Below are 20,823 nucleotides of genomic sequence, written 5' to 3' on the forward strand. Positions count from 1 at the left end.
CCTGGGATCAAGCCCCGCATCGGGCTCTCTGCTCAGCAGGGAGCCTGCTTCCCTCTATCTTTCTCTCTCTCTGTCTACCTCTCTGCCTACTTGTGATCTCTCTGTCGAATCAACAAATAAAATATTTTTTTTAAAAAAAGGGTGATTCAGGGGCGCCTGGGTGGCTCAGTGGGTTAAGCCGCTGCCTTCGGCTCAGGTCATGATCTCAAGGTCCTGGGATCGAGCCCCGCATCGGGCTCTCTGCTCAGCAGGGAGCCTGCTTCCTCCTCCTTCTCTACTTGCCTCTCTGCCTGCTTGTGATCTCTCTCTGTCAAATAAATAAATAAATAATAAAAATCTTTAAAAAAATAAAAAAAAAAGGGTGATTCAGACCTCTCTGAAGATTACAAAGGTTGAATTATATACTTTCATCACATATTAGCATGTAACTGGAAAAATCACTTGCTTCTATATTCTGGCTGTGAACAGTGGGAATCACATACATTAAGAAGAAAAATGAAACAAAAGGGAAGAAAAAATGTAAAAAACAGTGACTTTTTTTCCTATAAAACTATATAACTCAGGACTCAAAATTATACAAATAGGTTCACCTATTTCATGAGTAAGTTTAAACAAAGAATCACTACATTTCCACTAATATAAAATAATATGCTGTAGAAAGGCTTTTTCTTAAATAGTTGTTTTCAGCTGTGTCCTTTAGGATAGAAATGAAACCTGTCATTAAATGTAATTATCCTAAAATAGGAAATTTGTGATACAAATAACTAATAGAGTTTTAAAGCTGAAAAGAAACAGGGATAGCTAGTCTAAACTTATCTTACAGATGAGGAACTGAGGCCTAGAGAAATGAGGTGATTTGTTCAAAGTCCAGAACCATAGTAGTAGAACCAATAGTGGATCTAAAACCAAAAAGTGTTAGGGGTGCCTGGCTGGCTCAGTCTGTAGAGCATGCGACTTGATCTTGAGGTTCTGAGTTTGAGCCCCATGTTGGGTGTAGAGATTACTTATTGAAAAAAACAAAACAGAACAAAGCTTTAGGAACACTACTTCTAATCGTTTCCTTTAACAATTTATCTGATTTACTGACATGAAAAGATACTCTATAGATGTTGAATATTGCCATTCTGCATGGGTTTTAAAAGAAAAGGTGTTCCTTGAATTGATCCAATGACTTGATAACTTGATGGTTCTCTTACTATATAGAATTAACCAAATCTTAAAAATGGAGAACTACTCAAATTCTTCCATAACCCACTTTATTCTTTTTTTTTTAAAGATTTTATTTATTTATTTGGCAGAGAGAGATCACAAGAAGGCAGAGAGGCAGGCAGAGAGAGAGGAAGGGAAGCAGGCTCCCTGCTGAGCAGAGAGCCTGACGTGGGACTCGATCCCAGGACCCTGAGATCATGACCTGAGCCGAAGGCAGCGGCTTAACCCACTGAGCCACCCAGGTGCCCCAACCCACTTTATTCTTTTAACCACTGTAGTTTCAATAATTTCCTTTTTTTTTCCAAACAGAAGTTCTCATATTTATTAATGAGCCAACCTATTAGTGCAGAAGCATAGTAACAGAGAAGAATCATTTTCCCAATCAAATGTGCCCATTATTCAGGAAGTAGTGATTGCAGAGTGATATGTTACGAGTAAGTGACCTTCATGCAACATAAGTGTGTGAGCCAACTTAATGCGATTCCTTATAAACCCAGCTTAGTTTTTCTCCAATGTGTCCTCTTAGAGTTGTATCTGATTTTATTACCAGTTATCATCTGAATCCACTGGGGAATGGGATGATTCTGCTTTTGTTTCTTGGCCAGGAATTGCTTGATCTTCAAAGTCTTGTGAGTAGATACTGGTAAGGAACAGTCAACCACACCCACCGTAGTGCTGGAGAAAAGGAGAGGGCTCAAATAATTTTCTTCCAGGGGTGTCTGGCTGGCTCAGTAAGAGAAGCATGCGAATCTTGATCTTGGGGCCATGAGTTTGAGCCCAATGTTGGGTATGGAGATTACTTAAATAAATAGAAGTTTAAAAAGATAATTTTCTTCCGATGGCTAGTCTTTGTAATTTCCTTTGTGTCTGTGTACCCTTGGTACCCATGACTCAGGTCAGGTACTCCAGACCCTTATGTTGATCCCCTTGAATCTTTGTATTATTTATGGTACGTCCAGTAGTTTGGTTTGTTTCTGTAATTAAGAAAATATTTAGAGGTGTCTGGGTGGCTCAGTTGGTTGAACGTTTGCCTTTGGCTTGGGTCATGATCTCAGGGTTCTGGGATTGAGCCCTGCATCGGGGTCTCTGCTCAGCTGGAGCCTGCTTCTCCATCTCTCTCTGCCTGCCTCTCTGCCTACTTGTGATCTCTCTCTGTCAAATAAATAAATGAAATCTTAAAAAAAAATTAAAAAAGTACTTAGCTATTTTCCTTCATAATTCTCATTTGTGAATCATGTCCTGGTTTTGTAAAAATTCTCTGACATCATAACAGTCTTACACTGATGTTGTCTGTTGTTTAGGTACTTTATCTGTTGAAGGTAACACATATTATATTACTCTATATAAGTTAGATTATGCCTAATAACTATCCTGTAACTTCTGTAGCTTAATATAAGAGTTTATTTATGCTCAGTAGCTATCCTGTAGCTTCTATAGTTTAAAAAAATTTTTTAAAGATTTTATTTTTAAAAAGTTTTTATTTAAGTAATCTCTATACCAAATGTGGGGCTTGAACTCACAATCCCGAGAGCAAGAGTCATGTGCTCTACTGAATGAGCGAGCTAGCCAGGTGCCCCTTGTCTGCCCTTTTTTTTTTTTAAGATTTATTTATTTATTTATTTATTTAAGAGTGGGGGGAGGGGTGGGTGAAGCAGGGGAGGGAACATGGGGCTTGATCTCATAGTCCTAAGATCATGACCTAAAGCAAAATCAAGGGTCTGATGCTCAACTGACTGAGCTACCCAAGCAGCCCTCTGTCTGACTTTCTTAATACTTATTAGGATACAGTCCTGGAATTTTATTGATATTCTTAGAGTAATATTTGTGCAGAATTTGAGTGAATTTATCCTATGAAAGCATCAATCTTTTTTTAAAGATTTTAAAAATTTATTTATTTTATAGAGAGGGATAGAGGAAGAGAGAGAGTGAGAGCAGGCGCGGGTGCAGGCAGAGGAAGGGGCAGAGGGACATACTCTTAGAAGACTCCTTGCTGAATGCAGAGCCCAGCTTGGAGCTTGATCCCATGACCTCAAGATCACAACCTGAGCTAAAATGAAGAGCTGGGTGCTTAACCAACTGAGCCACCTGGGTGCCCACAAAGCATAAATCTTAAAGCCAGTTATTTTCAGATTGTAATCATGTACATTATAAATAAATACGACTTCCGATTCTAATCCTGTAAAATACAAATTTATGTAAGTGTAAATGTACTCACTCAAAATATGAACAAATTTCTGGGGCTGACCTGAATTTATCTCTGAAAGAAAATTTCCTTAGCAAGTCAACTAAAAAGCATGAATAAGATTCCAGGAAATATTTTTCTTTTATTTTTTTAATTTTTGAAATTTTTTTTAGAGAGGGGAAGAAAGGCAGAGGGAGAGGGAGAGAGAGAATCTTAAACAGACTCCATGTTGGGCATGGAGCCTGACACCAGGCTAGATCTCACAACCCTGAAATCATGACCTGAGCTGAAATCAAGAGTTGGACACTTGATTGACTGAGCCACGCAGGCACCCATTATTTTTCTTTAAGTGGGCCACTATTTCATGCTCTTTTGAAGACTCATTATTAAGTTTGGGATGCCTGGGTGACTCAGTCAGTTGAGCGTCTCACTTCTGCTCAGGTCATAATCCCAGAGTTCCGGGCTCCTTGCTCAGCGGGGAGCTGCCTTCTCCCTTTGCCTGCCACTAGCCCTGATCGTGCTCTCTCTCTCTCTCTCAGTCTCTCTCTTTCTCTGACAAATAAAATAAATAAAATCTTTTTTAAAGAAGACAAATAAAATAAATAAAATCTTTTTTAAAGAAGACAAATAAAATAAATAAAATCTTTTTTAAAGAAGACTCACTATTAAATTTAACTCATTATTACTTTGACACACTGGTTTCTTTAAATAAAATATTTATATATCCCATGAGTCAAACCTCATTGACTCATTGACTCAGGGGCCCTTTCCCTTGACTTTATCTAAGTTAGTGAATGTTTGTCCTATCACTTCTTGCTTTCTTAAACTTGGGTCTGAAGAATTAATACTGTGTGTGTAATAACACAACTTAATAAATAGTGATCCTAACTTGAAAAAGGCTATTTTATTGTAAAATGAAACATGAAAGTATCCTTAAATTATATAGCCAGAGGCAAAATGACTGTGTTCATGAAGATCAATTGTTATCCTAACTACCTTATTCCTAGGGCAAATGGAAGATTTATAGATTCTAGGAATCCAAGATCTCAGCACCATCCCTATTTACCCTGTCATAAGGGCAGTGCCAAACAATTCCAATTTAGTTCATTTCAGCAGTCTTTACTAAGGCCCTGTTATATGCTAGTTACTGTGTTTATTGCTGGAAATAGAGTGATAAATAAGAGATCATCCCTCTTTTTAATCTAGTGGGGAGAAAACAAAAGCAAGTAATGAAAATGCATCCTGACAAGCACAGTATTAGAAGCTTACAAAAGGTACAGAAGTAATGCTAAGAAGGGGTGCCTGGCTGGCTCAGTCCGTAGAGCTGAGGACTCTTGATCTCCAGGTTTGTGAGTTCAAGCCCCACGTTGGGCCTAGAGCTTACTAAAAAAAAAAAAAAAAAAAAAAAAAAAAAAAAAAAAAAAAAAAAGTATTGCAGAAAGGTAATAATTAAATCTGTTTGGCTGTGGGATCAGGGGAATCTTCCTAGAGGTATTACTGTTTGAGCTGGGTGTTGTGAACAAAAATTAAGGAGACAGAAGGGGGGGCGCCTGGGTGGCTCAGTGGGTTAAGCCTCTGCCTTCGGCTCAGGTCATGATCTCAGGGTCCTGGGATCGAGTCCCGCATCGGGCTCTCTGCTCAGCAGGGAGCCTGCTTCCCTTCCCCTCTCTCTGCCTGCCTCTCTGTCTACTTGTGATCTCTCTCTCTGTCAAATAAATAAATAAAATCTTTAAAAAAAAAAAAAAGGAGACAGAAGGGGAAAGTGCATTCTTGGCAAATAAAACATCAAGCACAAAGGCATGTGTATTTGAGGAAGTGTAAGCTCTCTGGTATCACAGAGCTTTGCAAGAGCAGAGACTGACTGTTTTGCTTATCGTATCTACAGTAGCCTAGTATAGAGCCTGGATCACCATAGAAAATAATTATTTGCTAAACAGAAGAATGAATGAAGGAGCCTTGTGTCATTCTAAGGATTTTTAACCTTGTACCTCCCATAGGCTAAAGCTAACTGGAAGCCAGTGGACAAGAGAGTCTTGGAAATTAAGTTTATAGAAGTCAGTCCCTGAACAAAAAAGAAAGGGGAAGGTAATGAACTGAGAGCAAATAGGCAAATGATCCACACCCTTATTTTTACCTACTAGCCTTGTATGACGTAGCACATGCCTACCTCTCTAACTTTATCTCCCATGCCCCAATAAACTGACCTCCTTCTTTCTTTTTTTTTTTCCCTCTTATTTCAATCGGAAAGAAATATTTTTATTTATTTATTTTTTTTTAAAGATTTTATTTATTTATTTGAGAGAGAGAGAGTGAGAGAGAGCATGAGCGAGGAGAAGGTCAGAGGGACAAGCAGACTCCCCATGGAGCTGGGAGTCCGATGTGGGACTCGATCCCGGGACTTCGGGACCATGACCCGAGCCGAAGGCAGTCGTCCAACCAACCGAGCTACCCAGGCGTCCCTCAATCGGAAAGAAATATTTTTAAATTATTTTTTTAATCTAGATATAGTTGACACATAATGTTACATTAGTTTCAGGTGTAAAAACTGGCCTTCCTTTTATTCCTCAAATATACCAAGATTGTTCTAACCAGTTGAAGGTCTTTGCTTGTTTCCTAAGCCAGAGACTCTTCTTCTTCTTCTTCTTTTTAAAGATTTTATTTATTTATTTGACAATGAGAGATCACAAGTAGGTAGAGAGGCAGGCAGAGAGAGAGGGGAAGCAGGCTCCCCACTGAGAATAGCCTATTTGGGGCTCCATCCCAGGACCTTGAGATCATGACCTGAGCTAAAGGCAGAGGCTTAACCCACTGAGCCACCCAGGCACCCCCCCCCAAAAGACTCTTCTACCAGATCTTTGCCTAGCAGAGATCAAGTGATATCTCAGGGGTCAAGAGGTAGCTCTCCAAACAAAACTTACCTGGTAAGTCCTTTTAAGGTAGAACAGCTGTCCCCCTCATACTGTCTCTCCTTTCTAAAAGGTAATGTGGTGATTCCCCTAGAGGATCCCCAATCACCTATACCCTTGTAAAATCCCTTCCTGAGTGTGGGTCGAAACTGTGACTTGCTCCTAACTAACTACATGGAAAAGGTGATGGGATACCACTCCTAGATTATGTAAGATTTTGTCTTAATATACTGGAGTTAAGAGAGACTCTCTCTGTTGCCTTTGACTAACGAAGATACTAAGTTGTGAGAATTCACCTATGGAGAGGACTGCATAGCAAGGAACTCTAGGAACTGAGAACAGCTCCTGGCACCTGAATGAGCTTACCAGGAGGTTCTTCCTCAGTCAGCCCTTTAGATGAGAGCCCCACCTGGCTGACACCTTGACTGCAACCTTGTGAGAACCTGAGCAGAGCACCCTGCTAACTAGTGCCTGGGCTTCTGATGTATGGAAACTGTGAGATAATAAATATGGATGGTTTTGAGCTGCTAAGTTTTGGTAATTTGTTAAAGAGCAATAGAAAATGAATAGAGGTAAATACTATGAGGGGATGAGAGGAAGGAACTTGGCTCCCTTGTTCCTTGCTGTATCATTATACCTAGAATAGTGACTGGCACATAGTTTAATACACATTTGTTGGTTATATGAATGAAAAAAAAAAGATGAATGGGTGAATGGATGAATTTCAGCTGGATGGGAGGAGAGGACAGGGGACTGGATTCTAGGAACAAGGCTAGTAACCATAATGTAAGGAATACTACTTTCTGAGTTGGGCAGGGGGCAGGGAATCTATCGGATAGGTATATATGTGGTTCAAAGATTTCTGGGAGCAGTCATATCTGATATTCTTGCTTTAAGATTTCCTTTACTATATTATACAGTTGGCCCTTGAACAATATGGGTTTGAACTATGTGAATCCACTTACACATTTTTATGACTACAGTATAGTACTCTAAATTTTTTTTCTATTCCTTATGATTTTCTTTTTCTTTTTTCTTTTATTATTATTTTTTAAAGATTTTATTTTATTTATTTGAGACAGAGAGAGAACACGAGCAGGGAAAGAGGTGCAGAGGGAGAAGAAGAGTGAGATGCAGACTCCCCACTATGCAGGGAGCTCAATGTAGGGCTTGATCTCAGAACCCTGGGATCATGACCTGAGACGAAGGCAGATGCTTCACCGACTGAGCCACCCAGGTGCCCCTAATTTTTTAAATGATCTTATTTTACTTTATCAATATTTTTAAAGATTTTATTTTTTAAGTGATCTCTATAATCAATATAGGGCTTGAACTCACAACCCAGAGTTTAAGAGTCATATGCTCTGCTGACTGAGCCAGCCAAGCACACCTAGTTTTTGTTTGTATGTTTGTTCCTTTGTTTTTCTTTGTTAAGTAAGCTCTATGCCCAATGTGGGGCTCTGGCTCATGATCTAGGGATCTACAATTACAGGCTCTACCAACTGAGGAGCCAGGCACCCCATCTTCCTTGTGATTTTCCTGAGCAGGGAGCCTGATGTGGGACTCCATCCCAAGACCCTGGGATCATGACCCATGGTGAAGACAAACGCCCAACGGACTAGGCACCCCTTGTGATTATCTTAATAACATTTTCTTTCCTCGAGCTTATTTTACTGTGAGAATAAGTATATAATACATATATCATACAAAATATGTGTTAATTATCTGTTTATGGTATCGATAAGGCTTCTAGTCAAACCGTAGGCTATCAGTAATTAAGTTTTTGGGGAGTCAAAAGTTATATAAAAAAAATAAAAGAAAGTTATATGTGAATTTCAGTTGCATGGAGGTTGGTGCCCCTAACTCCTACATTGTTCAAGTGTCAGCTATCTTTTCCCTCCTCCTTCTGCTTCTTCCAAAGTCTAAGCCTTAGTAAAAATTTTTGCCATATTTTGGTATAGCTTGGAGAATAAATAAACTATCCTATTGTTTGGAGGAAAGCGGAGTTCAGTGTCTGGCATCAGCAAGGAAAATCTCTTACAAGATATCGGTAGAGAAGTCCAGAGCAAATCAGGTAAACTTGTGGAAAATATGTCTTCCACTGGGATCTTTCAATGCCTGGGAGAAGCTGGGTTCTCTTGCTGTTAGTCACTCAGGATGGGAAGCTCAGATGATTTTATTTAGTTCTAAATGGAAGGGAAGGGTGACCCCAGATGCTGGGCTAACTAAAATTTCAAAAGTTAGACAAAAGGAGAAGGAAAGAAATGGGACAATAGATCTAAGTTCCAAATACAAAGCTTTCTTCTTATTATTTTTAAGCTTTTCTTAATATATTTTTTTCCTTTTTTAAAGATTTATATATTTATTTTAAGGGGCCAAGGTGCAGAGGAAGAGAGAATCCCAAGCAGAATCTGTGCTGAGCACAGAGCCCAACTGGGATCTGGATCTCACGACCTTGGGATCATGACCTGAGGGGAATGCCCAACTGACTGTGCCACTCAGGCACCCCTAAGCTTTGCTTATTTTATTTTATTTTTTTAAAAGATTTTATTTATTTATTTGACAGAGAGATATCACAAGTAGATGGAGAGGCAGGCAGAGAGAGAGAGAGAGAGAGAGAGGGAAGCAGGCTCCCTGTCGAGCAGAGAGCCTGATGCGGGACTCGATCCCAGGACCGAGATCACAACCCGAGCCGAAGGCAGTGGCTTAACCCACTGAGCCACCCAGGGGCCCCATGCTTTGCTTATTTTAGAAAGAGAGAAATTTAAGGTTGCTTTTAGGTCCAGAGGTTATTGGAGGTAGAGGGGGGTGTCAATCTCCAATCTCATTTTCCTTGTACTCCACAATTGGGTTTTCCCCTCTCTCCACAACTATACCTTAATCTTCCAAAAGGAGACTACGCCATGTCCCATTTCTCAGTTTAGCCCTAAAGATTAAGTCCTGAAGTTTCTAAGCAGCCTCAAGTTGCCTTTCATTATTTTGACCCTGTACCGTGTCCCAGAGCTAACTTCTGGGCATCTGTATTATTTTTCTTCTAGAGCTAAGAGTTTTTCTTATACTTTTCTTTAACATTATCCCTTTGTAATGATAAAAATTTATTCTTAGAAATGTTCAGTATCTCTGAGCTTGGGTAACTCCTGTTTATCCTTATTCATATAACGAGGATTCTGCCTAGGTCTTTATTCCAATGCATATCCTAATAATTTGCTGAATTTCTTTAGACCCTCCCTAAAACCAGGGCTTTCCTTTTATAAGTCTTCTACCTCAGAGGAAAGCTATAATCAATGAGGGGCCTTAATACAGAGTGAAGATCCATCAGTTTTATAGACACTGTTGGTCCCCTTGGATTTCTGTGTTGTTCCTTTCATTTCTTAATTTCTTATGCCAGAGTTTTCCCCTTATGTTAGAAGACCGTCCTATCCTACTTGGGCTTTTGGTGATTAGAGAACTGGTGATTATTTCCCCCTTGCACACGATGGTAGTATTAAGGTTGTTATCAGTTCTTCTAGTAACATGGTATAATATTACATTTCCTTTTTCTCTGGAAGTTAGGTTTGGTCATGTGACTTCTTTGGCCAATAAAATGTGATTGGAAGTAAGGTGTATTGCTTCTGAGTGGAAGCATTTTAATGGTTAGAGCAAAAACACTGCAGTATTAGCAATTAAATTTTATGATCCTTACTATAGCTCTCTCTTCTTTTTTTTTTTAAGGAGGCTCTACACCTAACATGGGGCTTGAATGCAAGACCCCAAGATCAAGAGTCACATGTTCTACTGACTGAGCCAACCAGGTGCTCCCCTAACTGTAGCAGTCTTGAAAGCATGTATCTCAGTGAAGCCTCCAGTAGTCTGGTGACCTCAGTGACTAAAATGAGCAGAATCCATGTAGTGGATATTGTGCTGAGCTCCCCAGACCCACCCTTTAGGACTACAGCATAACTTCTCCCAACTATTGGAAATGCTGGTGGCTAACAGCTTTCAGCTGGGTTCCTCTCTGAGGGTTGGTCTTGGCTAAAGAGAGTCCTCTTGGGGAGGCTGGGTGGCTCAGTGGGTTAGGCCTCTGCCTTCATCTGGGTCATGGTCTCAGAGTCCTGGAATCCAGCCCCGCATTCTGCTGTCTGCTCAGCGGGGAGCCTGCTCCTCCCCGCCCCTCCTGCTACCTACTTGTGATCTCTCTCTCTCTCTCTCTGTTAAATAAATAAAATCTTAAAAAAAAAAGAAAAGAAAAGAGAGTCCTCTCATCCACGGGTCACCTCCCTTCCCTGGGTGCAGCCCATATCCAATGACACGTTGGTGGGAAGGTATAATGATCAGGCCTTCTGTTCCAATTTAGGACAATGCTGAAGGGTCATTCCAGCTGCAGATTCCCTGCAGAACTGGCTGAAGCCTCAGTTGCAACTGCACTGTAGTTCAAGTTCTCCCTTTCCAGTGATTTTTTTCTTTTTTTGGACCCTCAGTCTCCAGAGGTTGTTCTTGAGAGTACTACTCAATAACCTCCTGTTTCCCAAAGAATCCTACTTGTAACAGGCTTCCTGATGACTTGCATCAAACATGTAATGTGAGAAATAAAACTTTTGTGGCTATAAGATGCTGAGATGTTTGTTACAATCTAGCCTATCCTGACTGGTGTAGATACCAGAACTTGCCTGCCCTGCCAATCCTTTGTTTTCACTTGAGCTTGACTTGTATTGTCTGTTTGGTCTTTGTGGGACATACTGATGGCCCAGTTCTAGTTCTTCCCTGATGGTCTTTCTCATAGTTAGTGAATAGCTATATCCTAACTGAGATGCTACAAAGAGCGACAGAAAAGGGAAGAGGGCTGCCTATCTAGTTGTCTATGAATTATTCCTACCAAGTCAGTGGTATATATTTTTTTCATATGAATTTCCTAGGATCCTTTCTTCTTTTTAAAATATTTTACCATACATTTGTAATATGTATAAGGGTACTTAATGTATCTTAGGAAAATTTTTATGTAAATAAAAATAGAATAATCTCAATTTGAGAAAGAACCGTATCCTACTAATTAACAAACTTTCTGCACCTCTAACTTACCAAAATCCCATTTCTCTGAGTGCTAGATCTTATTTCTTGAAAGTCAAATGGCAAAATATAGTAGTAAAGTAATGAATCAAAGCTCCTTCTAATTTTTTCTTTTTCAGGGATTTTACTATATAGAAATATTTCTTTCTCCCGGAGGGGTAAACGGTATAAAAATATTTCCACCAAAAAGAGTCTGAGAATCCTGGGTTGGTATTATTAAAACCCATAATTATACTACCTATTTAGTATGATAACAGCAACTAGTTTAAGGAACGTGGAGGCTTATTTACCTCAAGTTCAGATAAAGAGATAAAAGGGGACTTGAACACGCAAATAAAGAGTATGACCTCAGGAGTGTATCTATGAATGTGTCTTTGGAACTGACCTCCACAATGAAAGACCAGTCAAACCAGCCTTCAGAATAACCCTTCTTGGGACGCCTGGGTGGCTCAGTTGGTTGGACGACTGCCTTCGGCTCAGGTCATGATCCTGGAGTCCTGGGATCGAGTCCCACATCGGGCTCCCAGCTCCATGGGGAGTCTGCTTCTCCCTCTGACCTTCTCCTCGCTCATGCTCTCTCTCACTGTCTCTCTCTCAAATAAATAAATAAAAATCTTAAAAAAAAAAAAAAAAAAAAAAAGAATAACCCTTCTTATTAGAAGGAAGGCTAGACTTCACCTCTAACATCGACCTCCCACGCAAAATTTCCACCTGGCAGCTCAGAATTAAACACAGACTTCCGATCATGGCATCATGCACGTCGCTTTCTTCCTTTTCTCCCCAGCAAAATCCCACCCAAGTCGACCTGATCCCGCAGGAGGTGTGCAAAGGCTCCAGGGCGGAGGGGGGGAGGGGGAGAATTCCTTCTCCCATCCTGGTCGCTTGGGTTTTTGCAATTCAAAAAACCGACTAAACAGATTATTTCCGGGAAGCTTCGGTACCAACAGGACCTGTCCATTTCCTTGGGTGCGAACTCATTCTTGACTCTGGGGCAGCAACTCCTCACCGCAATTTTCCTTTCACAGGTCCTAAAGAGCCCCTAAGGCCCACAGCCTTTGTGAATAAAGGCCCACCTCTAAGTGGGAACCGCGCGGCAAAGACAGAGACGCAGATACATTGTATAGAATTAAAAAAAGAGAGTTTTCTTTCTGACTTCGCACCCTTTCAAATGGCCAATATTTGTGTCAGCTAAGAAGGGATGCGGTGGTGGGCACTGGAGAGAAGCCGCACACCGATAAGAGCAAAAATATCAATTTTAGGGTGGTCTCTCCAAGTCCGGCTTTGTTTGAGTCAGCGAGGGGAGCCCGAGGAGGCCGAGGTCTACGGTTCTGGGAAAGGAGGGTTCTTCTGGATTCTTTGGGATATGGAGAGGCAGGCTCCGGCCCCAAGAAACGACGACGGCAGTTCCGCCTCTTGAGGCTTCACTCCAGGAATCCCCGAGGAGACCGCGACACCTCGGTCCGAGGTTAAACCACGGCTCAGAGGAGTTTGCCAAGGCTGGACAAAAGATGTGGCCGCGCTCTCTTAAACACACACACACACAGATCCCGAGCGCGCACGTATGGAAGGTTTGTGCGTGTGAGGCAGAAAGGCCATTGCCGCCGGCTGCGGGTTGCCGGCCCCACCCTGCCCTCGGCGGCGGGGAGAGACACGCCACGCGCGGGCCGCGGAGTTAATCTCAGAGAGCCCGGGAGCGAGGGGCGGGGCCGGGCGGGGCCGCGAGCGCGCAGGCGCAGTGCGGGCTTCCTCGCGCCGCCGCCACTGCGGCCGCCGCCGCCGCCCGCGCTGCACCACAAGGCCCGAGACAGACAGGGCCGGGAAGAGCCGGAGACTGAGGAGGAGGCGGAGGCGGCGGCGGAGGCGGGGCGACTCCGGTGACCGGGAGCGCCGCAGACTGGCAGCTGCGGCGACTCCCCCCTTTGTGTCTGGTCTGCGCGGAGCCACTGGAAGTGCTTCCCGGAGGGGTGCGGGGTGTCTCGCCGCCTCGTCGCCCACCCCCCTCCTCAGCCAGCCACCTACCTCCGCCCTCCCGCCGCCCCCCGCCCTCGGCCCGCGACGCCCGAGCTCCGCCCGGAGCCCTGAGCTGCGGGAGAACGAGGCGGCGGCGGCGGCGGCGGCAGCGGCTTCCTCGGGGGCGGGGGTTGTGATTCGCTCACAGGAGCCATTGACGGGAGAAGACGAGGCTTTTCTTCGTGGAATTTACCTCAGGCAAGATGGAGAGGCCGCAATAAAAAAGAGAGAAAGAGAGAGGAGCGAATCCGGGAGGGCTGGAAAGGGCAGCTCCCCGCACCTCCCCTCCGCCCGCCGTCTCGGGGAGCTCGGGGCCCTGCCTGCTGACCCTTCCCCTCCCCCGCTTCCTACCGCCCCTCAGCGCACCGGCCGGGCCCTGGCAGAACCTCGCAGGATTGTTGGGCGAAGGCTCGAAGGCGGTGTGGGTTTGTCCATGGAGGCAGGCACCTTTTTCGCTCCAGTCGAGGAACGGGGTTTGTTGTTCTCGCAATCCGAGTGAAGGAAGCACCGAAGCGAAACTTAAGAAGGAATCCTGCCCTCCCGGAGCCACGGGCGATGCGACTCGTGCCGCCGGGCGCCGCCGCCGCCCGCCCGGCTTCGCCCTTCGCGGCAGTCGGGAACTTGGTCTGATCCTCAGCCCCGCCATCGAAGCCCCCGCCTGCCACCCCCCTGCACCCCGGCTATGTTTTCTCGCAGACCTGGATATTTTTTCGACATCGTGAAACTACGAGGCAAATAACTGCGGGGCTTTCTTCCCGTCTCTCTGCTTCTCCACACGGACATGCCTTCAGTTTGGGTGGCCGCGGCACCCCGTCCTCGGCGAATGAACCTCCCCAGCCGCGAGGGAGAGAAATGAAGGGAATTTCTGCAGCGGAATGAAAGCTCTGCAGCTCGGTCCTCTCATCTGCCATTTGTCCTTTCAAACTGCATTGTAATACCTACGGGCCGGACGAGTCAGACGCGAGCGAGGACCAGCCTCCCGGCCGTACCTCTCCGCCCGTGTTTACTTTCCATATATATATATATATATATTTTTTTTTTTTCTTTTTTTCTCTGCCCTTCTGCTTCTCGGCTGGCCCAGGGATGACTTCTTCGCTGCAGCGGCCCCGGCGGGCACCTTCGCTCCTGTGGACGGTCCTGCTGGTCAGCACGGCGGCCGGTGAGTAGCTTTCCCTGCGGGTGGCGGGCGAGGGAGCCCGCAGAGGCCGAGGCCTGCGCTCGCCCTTCGCGACGCGTCCCGCGATCGCCGTGGAGGGAGCCGCGTCCGGTACCTGCGCGCCCTTCCCGTTCCTTCTAGGGAAATAACCCTGCCTGGTTTTGTGTAGTTTCGAATCCCTGCTCCCGTAGCCCCCTCCCCATCCCCCACGGGTGGGGGGAAAGACATATTGGGTGTGGTATCTTGACATTTTTAGCCGTGAGGTAATGCAAGGATTAAAAATAATATTTTAATCGCCAATGAACAGTGTCTATGATGAGATCTTTGGAAACAGAGCTGTAGATTTTTTTTTTTTAACATAAAGAAGCGATTTGGCTTACAGTTAAAAGAACATCAGCTATAGAACACACACTTTCGCCTTATTTTAGATTTAGATCATTCTTTGGGAATCCATGTTACTTTCATTATTCCGAAATGCTACCGAATGAATTGGATGAATGTCGAGGAAGCCAGAACTTTGACATTCTTACTACATTGTATAATACTGTCAATTATTTTCGTTAGTCTTATTTTGTTCCAAAGCATTTTGGTAATTTTATTTCCATCTTTTTAACGTAAATACACTCGTATTTTATATGCTTTTGGGATTACTACCGGGCTTAAAAGTATTTTCGATAACTTTATATTTTAGTCATCTGGTATCTGTTGGCCTTCTTGTCATTGGGACAACTTTGACCTCACATCAGACGTCTAGCGTATTTGAGTCCTGAAAGTTCTTTGACATTTTACTAAGCTTAAAAGGAAATGGTAGTCATCCTTTCCTTAGGATATTTTCTTTTAGTTCCCAGACACCTCAGAGAAAGCCTCATTTCTGTTTACAATTAGTTTTCAAGCAGTCTTTTGGTGATAATGCTTTTAGAAATTTTTGGGAATGAACTGTACATATAATTCTTAAGTTTGGTGTAGGATGGCCAAATTGATTATGCATTTAGAGATGAATAAGGGACAATATAACAGCTTTTAAATTTTTACAAGTGTGTATTTTTCACATTCAATAAATTTCTCATTGCTCTGCTGGACACAGAGGTTGCTTGCTTATTTCCATTTTGAAAGTATGCATTGGGAAAATTCTGAAAGAAAATTTAAAGTTTCCTTTAGTGCCTTTGATATTGGTCGATTGTCTATTATGTTTATGATAAATTTATGTAGTTATATTAAAAAAATTCGAACTTCTGAATTGAATGTATTTTGAAACTGACATTTTAATATTCTTAAACATCACAATTCCTTTTAGGATGAAAATGAACAATTTTTTTCTAGGTTTCTTTATTTTGTGTTAGCTATTGAAATTCTCTAGCTGTAAGTCTTGTGATTCCTGTAAAATATGAAGAGAGTAAAAGGCTTTAGGTTTAAGCAGTCATTTTGTGATCAGAAATCTCAGAACATAGACTTTGCATGTTCTTTGTTATTCTTAACCTTTTTAGAATGTAGATTCTCGTTTATAGTTACAGGCTTATCATTTTGTGATCAGAACTGATAACAGTAAGGGAAAGAACATTGATTTAAAAATACATTTAATTTGTATTTGGTAAATAAAATAGAATAATGTCCCTTAAAGTGGAAGGATTGAAAGAATTACTACTTAAAGTGGTATTGGTCTTTTCTTTTTTTCTCTCTAGTATTACATAGTACTGGATGCCAAAATTTGTGAAGCTGGATATCACAGTAATAACAGTAATAGTAATAGCTAGTGTTTATTTTTATTTATTTATTTAACAGAGAGCGAGAGCAAGAGTGAGAGAGAGAATGCATGCACAAGCAGGGGGAGCGGCTCCTCACTGAGCAGAGAGGGAGAAGCAACTATTCTAATAGCTTTACATGTATTTTCTCATTTGATCCTCATGACAGTTCTACACTCCAGGTTTAATTATGTTCCTTTTACAGAGAGGACAAGTGAAGTACAGAGAATTTAAATAACTCACCACAGAGTAAATTTTGGAGCCAGGATTATAGCCTGTACCCTTACCTATCACATTAATGATAACAACAGCTTACTCTAATTGGGAACGTAAGATAGAGTAGTGCCTTCACTAGATTAGCCTCTGAAAAGAAGTAAGGATGCTTGACAGGATCGTCATTCAGCACTGGTTATGCAGATGTCATGGTTCTAAATGTGTTATACTTTTCCTGATACTGCAGCGGCTAGTACAGTTTTGTTAGGTGCAAGGTGACTGACTAGAGAGAGCCTGTGTGGACTTGGGATACGTAGATGTAGTGATGTAACCAGACAGGTGCAAATAGTGTTGCTGATAGGAAAAAAAAATACAGGAAGACTGGCTGATATCACATCCCTCTTTGGGGGCATGGATAAATCCTTTCTTTCATTTGAATCCCTCTTTCCCGCTTACTGTATCTGGTTCTTGGATTCCTTAATTCTAAGACTATTCTATATGCAAAAAATTAGAATTTATAGAAAAATATGTGCTTATTTGGTTTATAAATGAATTCTTAATTTTAATAAAAGGATATAATACAATGCAATATTTACTATAGAATCAGTTTCTGTTAAAATTTCTTTTTTGGAAAAAAAGTTGTCCCTCTTTATTTAGGTTGTAATGGCTACAGATAACATATGTAACCCTATAACCCACCCTACTCTGTGCAGACCCTTGAGCAGGCTCAACTCCCCTTTCTTCCAGTCTTCTTGTCCTCCTCATTCTTGTCCTTTTTGCCATCCTTGGGTTGCCCGGGAGGCCAGGGAGCCCATGACATTTCAAATGGCCTTTTTCTTGGGATTCACTCCTGGAAGGTTCTCCAGAACATCTGAAGGAACTCAGGATTCTGCATCACATCATAATTCTTCTTCTCCATGGCTGGCTTGGATGTGTCTAATGGCTGGACTGACATCATTGTCAGTTGAATCTTCCTGAATTTGAAATAATTCACTTGATTTCTTTCTTCTTCTTCTTTTTTAAAGTAAATTCTCGGGCTTGAACTCACAACCTGGAGGTCAGGAGTTGCATGCTCTACTGACTGAGCCAGCCTGTGTGCCTCCCTTGATTAGATTTCAGTTTTACATCTCTTTAGGAATACACACATTGTCTAAAAGAAGATTCATCTATTTAGTTAGGGTTCTTAAGCACTGAAGTCAATAAATATTGTTAGGGAACTGGAAATTAGTAATCTTTATTTTTGTATTTCTTAATATGTGGGCACTGCAACAGGGCCACTTGTGTTCCCCCCGACCAAGATTTTTATTTATTTATTTAACAGGGAGCGAGAGCAAGAGTGAGAGAGAGAATGCACGCACAAGCAGGGGGAGTCTGATGGAGGGCTCCATCCCAGGAGCCTGGGATTATGACCTAAGGCAAAGGCAGAAGCTTAATTGACTGAGCCACCTCTTCCACCCTCATGATGACCCCCCCACCTTTTTTTTTTTTTTTTTAAAGATTTTTATTTATTTGACAGATCACAAGCCGGCAGAGAGGCAGGCAGAGAGAGAGAGAGAGAGAGGAGGAGGCAGGCTCCCTGCTGAGCAGAGAGCCGGATGTGAGGCTCGATCCCAGGACCCCGGGACCATGACCTGAGCCTAAGGCAGAGGCTTTAACCACTGAGCCACCCAGGTGCCCAACCCCCCCACCTTTTAAAAAAGATTTTATTTATTTGAGAGAGAATATGAGCAGGGGGAACAGATGGAGAGGGAGAGGAGTCTTTTTTTTTTTTTTAAATATATCATTTATTTATTTGACAGAGGTCACAAGCAGGCAGAGAGGCAGGCAGAGAGAGAGAAGGGGAAGCAGGCTCACTGCTGAGCAGAGAGCACAATGCTGAGCAGAAAGCCCGATGTGGGGCTCGAACCCAGGACCTGGGATCATGACCTGAGCCGAAGGCAGCGGCTTAACCCACTGAGCCACCCAGGCGCCCCAGGACCTATAGTGTTTTAAGTTTTAAAAAAAAATATAGGTCCCAGCGAGATCCTGAAAGATTCTCCCTTAGGCAAGTTTGAGGACCCTGATTTATATAGTCAGTCTTAATTGTTTGGATTTTTAAAATATTGTGATTCAGTCAACTTTTGCTACATAATAGCTGGTAACCACAAAATCATAGTGACATACAACAAGTGTTTATTCTGCTTCATTTGTCTCATTCTTGGGCCCAAGCTGGAGGGACGGGTAACACCTCTCTGGGGGAAGCTTGTCTTATAGCAATGGCAGAAGTACCAGGAGACAAGCTCAATCCTACCAGGCATTTTCAGATTCTTGTTCCTCTGACATCCCATTTTACCAAGACCAAAGGCAACAAGTAGTGAAGTACATTCTGGCTGTAATGAGGCCATGGTAACGTATGGACATGTGATCCTGTTGCTGGGAAATGAAGAATTGGGATCTTCAGTCTACCACATATGATCAGGAAGATGATCCTGATGAGGAGTTTCTCTTACCATTTGAACAGGGCCAAACTCTTTTTTTTTTTTTTTTTTAAGATTTTATTTATTTATTTGATGGAGATCACAAGCAGGCAGAGAGGCAGGGAGGCAGAGAGAGAGAAAGGAAGCAGGCTCCCTGCTGAGCAGAAAGACTGATGTGGGGCTCGATCCCAGGACCCTGGGATCATGACCTGAGCTGAAGGCAGAGGCTTTAACCCACTGAGCCACCCAGGCGCCCCGAACAGGGCCAAACTCTTAATTAGGTTTTTGCATAAAAAATTATACCAACTTTGATCTCTACAAAAGCCTATCCTGGCATGTGGGCTGAAGTGGTGGTATGGTGTTGGTGTATATGAAATGTGGGGACAGAGATTTATTTCATACAAGGACAATAGCTTTCCTTCATTAAAGACCAACTTTCTTAACGTAGAAAGAGAAGAAATTGAATACTGATTTCTGATGGGTAAATTCTTTTTTTTTTTTTTTTTAAAGATTTTATTTATTTATTTGACGCAGAGAGAGAGAGATATCACAAGTAGGCAGAGGCGGGGGGGAAGCAGGCTCCCTGCTGAGCAGAGAGCCCGATGCGGGGCTCCATCCCAGGACCCTGGGATCATGACCTGAGCCGAAGGCAGAGCCTTTAACCCACTGAGCCACTCAGGCACCCCCCTGATGGGTAAATTCTAACCATAAAATTCTAACCATAAAAGATACAGGATGAAGTCAGTGTAAATTAGTTAATTTTATAAATGGCCATACCAACTATTTTGGCACTTATTGCCTTGCTTTTGAATATCAGTTATGTGTATTTGCTTTGTCCTCCTAACTGATAATTGTTTCTTGAGGACAGAGTTCATATCTTTTTTTTTTTTTTTAAGATTTTATTTATTCATGAGAGAGAGCATGTGCTCAAGAGAACACAAGCAGGGGGAGGTGCCGAGGGAGAAGCAGACTCCCCGCTGGGCAGGGAGCCCAGCCGCTGGACTTGATCCCAGGACCCCGGGATCATGACCTGAGTCAAAGGCAGATGCTTAATTGACTGAGTCACCCAGGTGCCCCAGAGTTCATATCTTAAACTGTTTTGTAATCTATCATATTGCATGCAGATAGAAGATGTTTAAGAAATACTAAATTAATGAATAATAGAAAGGAATTGTAGCCAGGAAGTATTCTAAGATTGCTTACTTACCCAAATGATCTATTAGTAATTTATTCTTTGTTCCCATTCCTTCAACTATAAAGTGGTTTAAATGGTGTAGTAAGGAGACTCCTGTCTTGAATTAATGAGATCTGAACTCTCTGAAACAGATGACTCAACATAGTTTTCTCAGTTATAGTATTATGGGATTGGACTAGATTATGTTTGAAATGCAGATTCTTGGGAACTACCTACTTAATCTGAATATCTGGCCAGTGAGTTTGGGAATTTACATTTTATTTTAAGATTTATTTTTATTTATCTTAGAGACAGCATGTGCATGAGCAGGGATGGGGTGGAGGGAGAGGGGTAGAATCTCAAGCAGACTCCCTGCTGAGCAGGGAGCCTGATGTGGGGATCCATCCCAGGACTCTGGGATCATGACCTGAGCCGAAGGCAGATGCCAACTGACTGAGCCACCTAGGTGTCCTGAGAATTTTTGATGAAATATTTATAAAAGAAATAGTGCTAAACTAGATTAGACTAGGTAACATTGATTTGGTTTTAGTTACAAATTAATATCCCATGGACCATTCCAGGTGGATAAATTGCATATATTAGATTTCTATCTACCAAAGGAGGATTATATTCTGATTTGATTGATATCTGCTAAAAAAAATACAAAATCGTGAATTTTGGCTATCTTGCATAGTACTTAAACACATGTGGAAGAGACTCCCATATTACCAAACT

General features: G+C 42.4%; 3 protein-coding genes across 3 annotated transcripts in view; 2 read left to right on the forward strand and 1 right to left on the reverse strand.

The window, feature by feature from the left end:
• Positions 1–1,694: 1,694 nt before the first annotated feature.
• Positions 1,695–12,087, reverse strand: LOC125095508 (putative 60S ribosomal protein L39-like 5). Its single transcript, XM_047722006.1, has 2 exons — positions 12,026–12,087; positions 1,695–1,884 (listed from the first exon to the last, which is right to left on the reverse strand). The coding sequence occupies exons 1-2, from the start codon at positions 12,085–12,087 to the stop codon at positions 1,695–1,697; spliced, it is 252 nt and encodes an 83-aa protein (XP_047577962.1).
• Positions 12,086–14,078, forward strand: LOC125095509 (serine/arginine repetitive matrix protein 2-like). Its single transcript, XM_047722007.1, has 4 exons — positions 12,086–12,160; positions 12,529–12,805; positions 12,924–13,589; positions 13,627–14,078. The coding sequence occupies exons 1-4, from the start codon at positions 12,086–12,088 to the stop codon at positions 14,070–14,072; spliced, it is 1,464 nt and encodes a 487-aa protein (XP_047577963.1). The 3' UTR covers positions 14,073–14,078.
• Positions 14,079–14,392: 314 nt separating this feature from the next.
• The window catches only part of BMPR2 (bone morphogenetic protein receptor type 2), a 212,487-nt gene continuing 206,056 nt past the window's right edge, over positions 14,393–20,823 (forward strand). The window contains 1 exon segment of the mRNA XM_047720771.1: positions 14,393–14,509. Coding sequence (XP_047576727.1) covers positions 14,434–14,509 — 76 coding nt within the window. The 5' untranslated portion in view covers positions 14,393–14,433.

Source organism: Lutra lutra, chromosome 3 (assembly GCF_902655055.1).
Source record: "Lutra lutra chromosome 3, mLutLut1.2, whole genome shotgun sequence".
NCBI classification, from domain to species: domain Eukaryota; kingdom Metazoa; phylum Chordata; class Mammalia; order Carnivora; family Mustelidae; genus Lutra; species Lutra lutra.

Bases quoted from the DNA above. Each gene is read 5' to 3' on its own strand.
- LOC125095509 (XM_047722007.1), top strand. From the start codon at position 12,086: ATGGCATCATGCACGTCGCTTTCTTCCTTTTCTCCCCAGCAAAATCCC. The intron at 12,806-12,923 runs GTTAAACCACGG...TGTGCGTGTGAG, and splicing joins CCGCGACACCTCGGTCCGAG to GCAGAAAGGCCATTGCCGCC. The intron at 13,590-13,626 runs GGAGCGAATCCG...GGGCAGCTCCCC, and splicing joins AAAAAAGAGAGAAAGAGAGA to GCACCTCCCCTCCGCCCGCC.
- LOC125095508 (XM_047722006.1), bottom strand. From the start codon at position 12,087: ATGATCGGAAGTCTGTGTTTAATTCTGAGCTGCCAGGTGGAAATTTTG. The intron at 1,885-12,025 runs GTTAGAGGTGAA...CCTTTTCTCCAG, and splicing joins ATTTTGCGTGGGAGGTCGAT to CACTACGGTGGGTGTGGTTG.